The sequence below is a fragment of the Rhinoderma darwinii genome (genome assembly GCF_050947455.1).
Source record: "Rhinoderma darwinii isolate aRhiDar2 chromosome 2 unlocalized genomic scaffold, aRhiDar2.hap1 SUPER_2_unloc_2, whole genome shotgun sequence".
In the NCBI taxonomy this organism is placed as follows: domain Eukaryota; kingdom Metazoa; phylum Chordata; class Amphibia; order Anura; family Rhinodermatidae; genus Rhinoderma; species Rhinoderma darwinii.
The window spans coordinates 84,391-97,071 of NW_027461685.1; the positions used below are offsets into that span (position 1 = coordinate 84,391).

Here is a 12,681-nt window from a genome sequence, read left to right on the forward strand (position 1 = left end):
TGTATATAGGTGGCAGTATTATAGTAGTTATATTCTTGTTTATAGGGGGCAGTATTATAGTAGTTATATTCTTGTACATAGGAGCTGTATTAGGGCATGACCACACATGGCGGAATTCCTCCGCAACTGTCCGCATCAATGCCGCACAGAATCTGCGTTGCAGATTCTGCAGCGGATCTGCACAAAATGTGCAGAAAATTGATGCGGACTGGCCGCTGCGGACTGCAGGAAAAGTGCTTCTCTTCTCCCTATTCAGTGCAGGATAGAGAGAAGGGACAGCACTTTCCCTAGTGAAAGTCAAAGAAATTCATACTTACCGCCCGTTGTCTTGGTGACGCGTCCCTCTTTCGGCATCCGGCCCCGACCTCCCTGGATGACGCTCCAGTCCATGTGACCGCTGCAGCCTGTGCTTGGCCTGTGATTGGCTGCAGCCGTCACTTACACTGAAACGTCATCCTGGGAGGCCGGACTGGAGACAGACGCAGGGAGTTCTCGGTAAGTATGAACCTTATATGTTTTTTTACAGATACATGTATATTGTGATCGGTAGTCACTGTCCCGGGTGCAGAAACAGTTACTGCCGATCGCGTAACTCTTTCAGCACCCTGGACAGTGACTATTTACAGACGTCTCCTAGCAACGCTCCCGTCATTACGGGAGCCCCATTGACTTCCTCAGTCTGGCTGTAGACCTAGAAATACATAGGTCCAGCCAGAATGAAGAAATGTCATGGTAGTAAAAACAATACGCTCCGCAGCACACATAAGATCTGCGGACTTCATTGCGGAATTTTGACTCTCCATTGAAGTCAATGGAGAAATTCCGCCATGAGTCCGCAACCAGTCCGCCACTGCTCCGCAACAGACAGAGCATGCTGCGGACACCAAATTCTGCTCCGCAGCCTATGCTCCGCAGCGGAATTGTACGCATCGTGTAAACGAACACTGCTAAATTAAAGTGAAAGTCAATGGAGAAACGGCTCCGCTGCGGATTAACGCTGCGGAGTGTCCGCAGCGGAATTTAAGTGAAATTCCGCTATGTGTGAACCCGCCCTTATAGTAGTTATATTCTTGTATATAGGAGCAGTATTATAGTAGTTATATTCTTGTATATAAGGGCAGTATTATAGTAGTTATATTTTTGTATATAGGGGGCAGTATTATAGTAGTTATATTCTTGTATATAGGGGGCAGTATTATAGTAGTTATATTCTTGTATGTATATAGGGAGCAGTATTATAGTAGTTATATTCTTGTATATAGGGGCAGTATTATAGTAGTTATGTTCCTGTATATAGGGGCAGTATTATAGTATTTATATTCTTGTATATAGGGGGCAGTATTATAGTAGTTATATTCTTGTATATAGCAGCAGTATTATAGTAGTTATATTCTTGTATATAGGGGCAGTATTATAGTAGTTATATTCTTGTATATAGGGGAAGTATTATAGTAGTTATATTCTTGTATATAGGGAGCAGTATTATAGTAGTTATATTCTTGTATATAGGGGCAGTATTATAGTAGTTATATTCTTGTATATAGGGGCAGTATTATAGTAGTTATATTCTTGTGTATAGGAGGCAGTATTATAGTAGTTATATTCTTGTATATAGGGGCAGTATTATAGTAGTTATATTCTTGTATATAGGGGCAGTATTATAGTAGTTATATTCTTATATATAGGGGGCAGTATTATAGTATTTATATTCTTGTATATAGGAGCAGTGTTATAGTAGATATATTCTTGTATATAGGGGCAGTATTATAGTAGTTATATTCTTGTATATAGGGGCAGTATTATAGTAGTTATATTCTTGATATAGGAGGCAGTATTATAGTAGTTATATTCTTATATATAGGGGGCAGTATGAGGGCATGGCCACACGTGGCGGATTTCCTCCGCAACTGTCCGCATCAATGCCGCACCTAATCCGGGTTGCGGATTACGGCTGCGGATCTGCCCAAAATGTGCAGAAAATTGATGCGGACTAGCTGCTGCGGACTGCGGGAAAAGTGCTTCCCTTCTCCCTATCAGTGCAGGATAGAGAGAAGGGACAGCACTTTCCCTAGTGAAAGTAAACGAATTTCATACTTACCGGCCGTTGTCTTGGTGACGCGTCCCTCTTTCGGCATCCAGCCCGAACCTCCCTGGATGACGCGCCAGTCCATGTGACCGCTGCAGCCTGTGCTTGGCCTGTGATTGGCTGCAGCCGTCACTTAGACTGAAACGTCATCCTGGGAGGCCGGACTGGAGACAGAAGCAGGGAGTTCTCGGTAAGTATGAACTTCTATTTTTTTACAGGTTGCTGTATATTGGGATCGGTAGTCACTGTCCCGGGTGCAGAAACAGTTACTGCCGATCGCTTAACTCTTTCAGCACCCTGGACAGTGACTATTTACAGACGTCTCCTAGCAACGCTCCCGTCATTACGGGAGCCCCATTGACTTCCTCAGTCTGGCTGTAGACCTAGAAATACATAGGTCCAGCCAGAATGAAGAAATGTCAAGTTAAAAAAGCAAGACGCATCCGCAGCACACATAACATGTGCATGACAGCTGCGGACTTCATTGCGGAAATTAGAATCTCCATTGAAGTCAATGGAGAACTTCCGCCATGAGTCCGCCACTGCTCCGCAACAGACAGAGCATGCTGCGGACACCAAATTCCGCTCCGCAGCCTATGCTCCGCAGCGGAATTTTACGCATCGTCTAAACGAACACTGCTAAATTAAAGTGGAAGTCAATGGAGAAACGGCTCCGCTGCGGATTAACGCTGCGGAGTGTCCGCAGCGGAATTTAAGTGAAATTTCGCCACGTGTGAACCCAGCCTTATAGTAGTTATATTCTTGTACATAGGGGCAGTGTTATAGTAGTTATATTCTTGTATATAGGGGCAGTATTATAGTAGTTATATTCTTGTATATAGTGGGCAGTATTATAGTAGTTGTATTCTTGTATATAAGAGGCAGTATTATAGTAGTTATATTCTTGTATATAGGAACAGTATTATAGTAGTTATATTCTTGTATATAGGGGGCAGTATTATAGTAGTTATATGCTTGTATATAGGAGCAGTAATATAGTAGTTATATTCTTGTATATAGGAGCAGTATTATAGTAGTTATATTCTTGTATATATGAACAGTATTATAGTAGTTATATTCTTGTATATAGGGGGCAGTATTATAGTAGTTATATTCTTGTATATATGAGCAGTATTATAGTAGTTATATTCTTGTATATAGTGGGCAGTATTATAGTAGTTATATTCTTATACATAGGGGCAGTATTATAGTAGTTATATTCTTGTATATAGGAGGCAGTATTATCGTAGTTATATTCTTGTATATAGGGGCAGTATTATAGTAGTTATATTCTTGTATATAGGGGCAGTATTATCGTAGTTATATTCTTGTATATAGGGGCAGTTATTATAGTAGTTTATTCTTGTATACAGGGGGCAGTATTATAGTAGTTATATTCTTGTATATAGGAGCAGTATTATAGTAGTTATATTCTTGTATATAGGAGCAGTATTATAGTAGTTATATTCTTGTATATAGGGGCAGTATTATAGTAGTTATATTCTTGTATATAGGGGCAGTATTATAGTAGTTATATTCTTGTATATAGAAGCAGTATTATAGTGTTATATTCTTGTATATAGGAGCAGTATTATAGCAGTTATATTCTTGTATATAGGGGCAGTATTATAGTAGTTATATTCTTGTATATAGGAGCAGTATTATAGTAGTTATATTCTTGTATATAGGGGCAGTATTATAGTAGTTATATTCTTGTATATAGAGGGCAGTATTATAGTAGTTATATTCTTGTATATAGGGGCAGTATTATAGTAGTTATATTCTTGTATATAGGAGCAGTATTATAGTAGTTATATTCTTGTATATAGGGGCAGTATTATAGTAGTTATATTCTTGTATATAGGAGCAGTATTATAGTAGTTATATTCTTGTATATAGGGGCAGTATTATAGTAGTTATATTCTTGTATTTAGGAGCAGTATTATAGTAGTTATATTCTTGTATATAGGAGCAGTATTATAGTGTTATATTCTTGTATATAGGAGCAGTATTATAGCAGTTATATTCTTGTATATAGGGGCAGTATTATAGTAGTTATATTCTTGTATATAGGGGCAGTATTATAGTAGTTATATTCTTGTATATAGAGGGCAGTATTATAGTAGTTATATTCTTGTATATAGGGGCAGTATTATAGTAGTTATATTCTTGTATATAGGAGCAGTATTATAGTAGTTATATTCTTGTATATAGGGGCAGTATTATAGTAGTTATATTCTTGTATATAGGAGCAGTATTATAGTAGTTATATTCTTGTATATAGGGGCAGTATTATAGTAGTTATATTCTTGTATTTAGGAGCAGTATTATAGTAGTTATATTCTTGTATATAGGGGGCAGTATTATAGTAGTTATATTCTTGTATATATGAGCAGTATTATAGTAGTTATATTCTTGTATATAGGGGGCAGTATTATAGTAGTTATATTCTTATACATAGGGGCAGTATTATAGTAGTTATATTCTTATACAGTATATAGGAGGCAGTATTATCGTAGTTATATTCTTGTATATAGGGGCAGTATTATAGTAGTTATATTCTTGTATATAGGGGCAGTATTATAGTAGTTATATTCTTGTATATAGGGGCAGTATTATAATAGTTATATTATTGTATATAGGGGCAGTATTATAGTAGTTATATTCTTGTATATAGGAGCAGTATTATAGTAGTTATATTCTTGTATATAGGGGCAGTATTATAGTAGTTATATTCTTGTATATAGGAGCAGTATTATAGTAGTTATATTCTTGTATATAGGGGCAGTATTATAGTAGTTATATTCTTGTATTTAGGAGCAGTATTATAGTAGTTATATTCTTGTATATAGGGGGCAGTATTATAGTAGTTATATTCTTGTATATAGGAGCAGTATTATAGTAGTTATATTCTTGTATATAGGGGCAGTATTATAGTAGTTATATTCTTGTATATAGGAGCAGTATTATAGTAGTTATATTCTTGTATATAGGAGCAGTATTATAGTAGTTATATTCTTGTATATAGGGGCAGTATTATAGTAGTTATATTCTTGTATATATGAGCAGTATTATAGTAGTTATATTCTTGTATATAGGGGGCAGTATTATAGTAGTTATATTCTTGTATATAGGGGCAGTATTAGGGCGGGTTCACACATGGCGGAATTGCACTTAAATTCCGCTGCGGACACTCCGCAGCGTTAATCCGCAGCGGAGCCGTTTCTACATTGACTTTCACTTTAATTTAGCAGTGTTCGTTTACACGATGCGTACAATTCCGCTGCGGAGCATAGGCTGCGGAGCGGAATTTGGTGTCCGCAGCATGCTCTGTCTGTTGCGGAGCAGTGGCGGACTCATGGCGGAATTTCTCCATTGACTTCAATGGAGATTCAAAGTTCCGCAATGAAGTCCGCAGCTGTCATGCACATGTCATGTGTGCTGCGGATGCGTCTTGCTTTTTTTACTTGACATTTCTTCATTCTGGCTGGACCTATGTATTTCTAGGTCTACAGCCAGACTGAGGAAGTCAATGGGGCTCCCGTAATGACGGGAGCGTTGCTAGGAGACGTCAGTAAATAGTCACTGTCCAGGGTGCTGAAAGAGTTAAGCGATCGGCAGTAACTGTTTCTGCACCCGGGACAGTGACTACCGATCCCAATATACATGTATCTGTAAAAAAAAATGAAGTTCGTACTTACCGAGAACTCCCTGTTTCTGTCTCCAGTCCGGCCTCCCAGGATGACGTTTCAGTGTAAGTGACGGCTGCAGCCAATCACAGGCCAAGCACAGGCTGCAGCGGTCACATGGACTGGCGCGTCATCCAGGGAGGTCGGGCTGGATGCCGAAGGAGGGACGCGTCATAAAGACAACGGGCGGTAAGTATGAATTTCTTTTACTTTCACTAGGGAAAGTGCTGTCCCTTCTCTCTATCCTGCACTGATAGGGAGAAGGGAAGCACTTTTCCCGCAGTCCGCAGCAGCTAGTCCGCATCAATTTTCTGCACATTTTGTGCAGATCCGCAGCCGTAATCCGCAACCCGGATTAGGTGCGGCATTGATGCGGACAGTTGCGGAGGAATTCCGCCATGTGTGGTCATGCCCTTATAGTAGTTATATTCTTGTATATAGGAGCAGTATTATAGTAGTTATATTCTTGTATATAGGGGCAGTATTATAGTAGTTATATTCTTGTATATATGAGCAGTATTATAGTAGTTATATTCTTGTATATAGGGGGCAGTATTATAGTAGTTATATTCTTATACATAGGGGCAGTATTATAGTAGTTATATTCTTATACAGTATATAGGAGGCAGTATTATCGTAGTTATATTCTTGTATATAGGGGCAGTATTATAGTAGTTATATTCTTGTATATAGGGGCAGTATTGTAGTAGTTATATTCTTGTATATAGGGGCAGTATTATAATAGTTATATTATTGTATATAGGGGCAGTATTATAGTAGTTATATTCTTGTATATAGGAGCAGTATTATAGTAGTTATATTCTTGTATATAGGGGGCAGTATTATAGTAGTTATATTCTTGTATATAGGGGGCAGTATTATAGTAGTTATATTCTTGTATATATGAGCAGTATAATAGTAGTTATATTCTTGTATATAGGGGGCAGTATTATAGTAGTTATATTCTTATACATAGGGGCAGTATTATAGTAGTTATATTCTTATACAGTATATAGGAGGCAGTATTATCGTAGTTATATTCTTGTATATAGGGGCAGTATTATAGTAGTTATATTCTTGTATATAGGGGCAGTATTATAGTAGTTATATTCTTGTATATAGGGGCAGTATTATAATAGTTATATTATTGTATATAGGGGCAGTATTATAGTAGTTATATTCTTGTATATAGGAGCAGTATTATAGTAGTTATATTCTTGTATATAGGGGCAGTATTATAGTAGTTATATTCTTGTATATAGGAGCAGTATTATAGTAGTTATATTCTTGTATATAGGGGCAGTATTATAGTAGTTATATTCTTGTATTTAGGAGCAGTATTATAGTAGTTATATTCTTGTATATAGGGGGCAGTATTATAGTAGTTATATTCTTGTATATAGGAGCAGTATTATAGTAGTTATATTCTTGTATATAGGGGCAGTATTATAGTAGTTATATTCTTGTATATAGGAGCAGTATTATAGTAGTTATATTCTTGTATATAGGAGCAGTATTATAGTAGTTATATTCTTGTATATAGGGGCAGTATTATAGTAGTTATATTCTTGTATATAGGGGCAGTATTGTAGTAGTTATATTCTTGTATATAGGGGCAGTATTATAATAGTTATATTATTGTATATAGGGGCAGTATTATAGTAGTTATATTCTTGTATATAGGAGCAGTATTATAGTAGTTATATTCTTGTATATAGGGGGCAGTATTATAGTAGTTATATTCTTGTATATAGGGAACAGTATTATAGTAGTTATATTCTTGTATATAGGGGGCAGTATTATAGTAGTTATATTCTTATATATAGGGGCAGTATTATAGTAGTTATATTCTTGCATATAGGAGCTGTATTATAGTAGTTATATTCTTGTATATAGGAGCAGTATTATAGTAGTTATATTCTTATATATAGGGGCAGTATTATAGTAGTTATATTCATGTATATAGGAGCTGTATTATAGTAGTTATATTCTTGTATATAGGAGCAGTATTATTGTAGTTATATTCTTGTATATAGGAGCAGTATTATAGTAGTTATATTCTTGTATATATGAGCAGTATTATAGTAGTTATATTCTTGTATATAGGGAGCAGTATTATAGTAGTTATATTCTTGTATATAGGAGCAGTAGTATATTAGTTATATTCTTGTATATAGGGGCAGTATTATAGTAGTTATATTCTTGTATATAGGGGGCAGTATTATAGTAGTTATATTCTTGTATATAGGGAACAGTATTATAGTAGTTATATTCTTGTATATAGGGGGCAGTATTATAGTAGTTATATTCTTATATATAGGGGCAGTATTATAGTAGTTATATTCTTGCATATAGGAGCTGTATTATAGTAGTTATATTCTTGTATATAGGAGCAGTATTATAGTAGTTATATTCTTATATATAGGGGCAGTATTATAGTAGTTATATTCATGTATATAGGAGCTGTATTATAGTAGTTATATTCTTGTATATAGGAGCAGTATTATTGTAGTTATATTCTTGTATATAGGAGCAGTATTATAGTAGTTATATTCTTGTATATATGAGCAGTATTATAGTAGTTATATTCTTGTATATAGGGAGCAGTATTATAGTAGTTATATTCTTGTATATAGGAGCAGTAGTATATTAGTTATATTCTTGTATATAGGGGCAGTATTATAGTAGTTATATTCTTGTATGTAGGAGCAGTATTATAGTAGTTATATTCTTGTATATAGGGGGCAGTATTATAGTAGTTATATTCTTGTATATAGGGGGCAGTATTATAGTAGTTATATTCTTGTATATAGGAGCAGTATTATAGTAGTTATATTCTTGTATATAGGGGGCAGTATTATAGTAGTTATATTCTTGTATATAGGGGCAGTATTATAGTAGTTATATTCTTGTATGTAGGAGCAGTATTATAGTAGTTATATTCTTGTATATAGGGGGCAGTATTATAGTAGTTATATTATTGTATATAGGAGCAGTATTATTGTAGTTATATTCTTGTATATAGGGGCAGTATTATAGTAGTTATATTCTTGTATATAGGAGCAGTATTATAGTAGTTATATTCTTGTATATGGGAGCAGTATTATAGTAGTTATATTCCTGTATATAGGAGCAGTATTATAGTAGTTATATTCTTGTATATGGGAGCAGTATTATAGTAGTTATATTCCTGTATATAGAGCAGTATTATAGTAGTTATATTCTTGTATATAGGGGCAGTATTATAGTAGTTATATTCTTGTATATAGGGGCAGTATTATAGTAGTTATATTCTTGTATATAGGGGGCAGTATTATAGTAGTTATATTCTTGTATATAGGGGCAGTATTATAGTAGTTATATACTTGTATATAGGGGCAGTATTATAGTAGTTATATTCTTGTATATGGGAGCAGTATTATAGTAGTTATATTCTTGTATATAGGGGCAGTATTATAGTAGTTATATTCTTGTATATAGCAGCAGTATTATAGTAGTTATATTCTTGTATATAGGAGCAGTATTATAGTAGTTATATTCTTGTATATAGGGGCAGTATTATAGTAGTTATATACTTGTATATAGGGGCAGTATTATAGTAGTTATATTCTTGTATATGGGAGCAGTATTATAGTAGTTATATTCTTGTATATAGGGGCAGTATTATAGTAGTTATATTCTTGTATATAGGGAGCAGTATTATAGTAGTAATCTTCTTGTATATAGGAGCAGTATTATAGTAGTTATATTCTTGTATATAGGAGCAGTATTATAGTAGTTATATTCTTGTATATAGGGGCAGTATTATAGTAGTTATATACTTGTATATAGGGGCAGTATTATAGTAGTTATATTCTTGTATATGGGAGCAGTATTATAGTAGTTATATTCTTGTATATAGGGGGCAGTATTATAGTAGTTATATTCTTGTATATAGGAGCAGTATTATAGTAGTTATATTCTTGTATATACGGGGCAGTATTATAGTAGTTATATTCTTGTATATAGGGGCAGTATTACAGTAGTTATATTCTTGTATATAGGGGGCAGTATTATAGTAGTTATATTCTTGTATATAGGAGCAGTATTATAGTAGTTATATTCTTGTATATAGGAGCAGTATTATAGTAGTTATATTCTTGTATATAGGAGCCAGTATTATAGTAGTTATATTCTTGTATATACGGGGCAGTATTATAGTAGTTATATTCTTGTATATAGGAGCCAGTATTATAGTAGTTATATTCTTGTATATACGGGGCAGTATTATAGTAGTTATATTCTTGTATATAGGGGCAGTATTACAGTAGTTATATTCTTGTATATAGGGGGCAGTATTATAGTAGTTATATTCTTGTATATAGGAGCAGTATTATAGTAGTTATATTCTTGTATATAGGAGCAGTATTATAGTAGTTATATTCTTGTATATAGGGGCAGTATTATAGTAGTTATATTCTTGTATATAGGAGCAGTATTATAGTAGTTATATTCTTGTATATAGGGGCAGTATTATAGTAGTTATATTCTTGTATATAGGAGCAGTATTATAGTAGTTATATTCTTGTATATAGAGGGCAGTATTATAGTAGTTATATTCTTGTATATAGGAGCAGTATTATAGTAGTTATATTCTTGTATATAGGAGCAGTATTATAGTAGTTATATTCTTGTATATAGGGGGCAGTAATATAGTAGTTTTTATATTGTCTATAGGGGCAGTATATAGATTATATTATTAGATGTATGTACAGTGTACTTTAGTGATGGTTCCTACACATTCGGGTTAATATTAGTTGTGAGTGGACTTATCCTCTGAATGACTTTTACCAAACAAGCACATGAAGAAAGAAGAAGAATAAGCCGACATCTTACTGTGATTTTCCTTTGTCTATTTGCATGCAAAGATGAATGGAAAGCCATGCAGAAAAGACAGAATGGTTAGATCAGACATGCAGCATTATTAGACGTGTAGTCCTGATGTTGGACATGGTCATACACAGGTTATGGGATATTATAGACACTTGCATCTTACTTTGTATCAAACTCTATGAGATTTGTATCTATAGGATCTTCACTCTCAGGAACTATAAGAGAAAGTCACAAACATCGAGTCACGACATCACAGACACCGAACTTCAGCGCAGAATAATAATAGACACAATAATATCAAATTGTATCGGAAGTTGCTCAAATTTTCAGTTTTCCTCTTATTTTTGAGAATCATTTCCAAGAGCAAAATCAAAATGGAAAATAATTTATCGTAATCGATTAATTAACTTTAACAACATTAAATGGGACAATAATGGTTTGCCCTCACGGGACGGCAATTTTGCATTTTTTCCGCTCCGATTGTTTTCTATGGAAAATCCGCAGTGGAATAAAATAGAAGTAAGTGGATGGTGTTTTAACAAATTTTATCCAAAAGCTACGAATATTATTTGCGCGCCAATTTATGTTGGAGAAGGAGCGCAGATTTTTTGAGAATTTTTCCTGTTGACTTAAAGTTAAAATCTGCAATCAAATCCTTGTGGTTTGTGTTTTTCTGCAGATTTCAGCTTCTTAGATAATCCACGGGAAAATCTGCCCCAAATCCGCACCAAAATTCCCATGATTCAGTGCGGATTTGTTTTGCGGATTTCCCTGCGGATTGACAGACTGTTTGGGTATGTTCACACGCACTGTTTTCAGACGTAATTCGGGCGTTTTACGCCTCAAATTACGCCAGAAAAAACGGCTCCATTACGCCTACAAACATCTGCCCGTTGCTTGCAATGGGTTTCACGATGTTCTGTTCCCACGAGGTGTCATTTTACGCGTCGCTATCAAAAGACGGCGCGTAAAAAGACGCCCGCAAAAAAGAAGCGCATGTCAGTTCTTGGGACGTTTTTGGAGCCGTTTTTCATTGACTCCATTGAAAAACCGCTCCAATAACGTCTGTAAAATACGCCGCGAAAAACGCGAGTTGTTACAAAAATGTGTGAAAATCAACAGCTCCGTAATTTCAGACGTATTTTGCTAAGCCCTGTGAACATACCCTGAGGCGAGATTCACACGAGCGTGTGTGTTTTGCGCGCGTTGCAGTTCCGTGTGTCATCAGTGAATGGCACGTGGCTGCGTGATTTTCATCCTTATGACACGCGGTTTCGATGCTTAGAAACTGCAATGAATTTTTTCCTTCATTTAACAACTGTGGCGCGAATCACGAGCGTCACACGGAAGTGCGTCCGTGTGCCTGCGTGATTTTCACGCACCCATTGACTTCAATGGCTGCGCGATGTGCGAAAAACGCTCAAGTATACGACATGTCGTGAGTTTTACGCACGCTGCGTGAAAATCACGGACTGTCTGAATGGCCCCATAGACTAACATAGGTCCGTGCGGCGCGCGGGATTTACGGACGTGAACTACGCTGGTGTAAATAAGGCCTTACACTCCCCCTGGAGATAAATTTGTCATTTTGAATGGCTGAACGATCGATGACTCTTTTTCTCATAGCCGAGCGCCCAGTCTAACGCCCATTTCACGACGGGATTTGTTACTTTACATTTCAGTCGTATGAAAAAAAAATATTCTGTAAAGTCTTCACAATCGTTCATGACAAACAACTGAAAAAATCCAACACATCAGATCGAAACACAAATATCTGGAGTTGGTCGCTGGTGAAAATGATCATTCGATGCTCGAAAAATTGACGCATGACAACTTTTTTAATCTGTCGTTTCGGCCAATGAAAATCACTAGTGTACGGCCCCCCGAAGGGCACGGCCAGACCTGGCGGAATTCTCCAGCGGACGTTTTTTACATTTGTTTCTATACATTTTTAGGCAAGTTAGTTCAGACGTTGCGGAAAACTCGGCTGCGGACCATAGGCTGCGGTGCAGAATTTACCCTCCTCCGCAGCAT

At 35.7% G+C, this 12,681-nt stretch overlaps 1 protein-coding gene across 1 annotated transcript in view; it reads right to left on the reverse strand.

Annotated features, from left to right (window-relative positions):
* Positions 1 to 12,681, reverse strand: part of LOC142674725 (protein Atg16l2-like) — a 47,820-nt gene that overhangs the window by 33,756 nt on the left and 1,383 nt on the right. Inside the window, exon 2 of the mRNA XM_075847221.1 lies at positions 10,811 to 10,862. Coding sequence (XP_075703336.1) covers positions 10,811 to 10,862 — 52 coding nt within the window. The remainder of the gene's footprint in view (positions 1 to 10,810; positions 10,863 to 12,681) is intronic.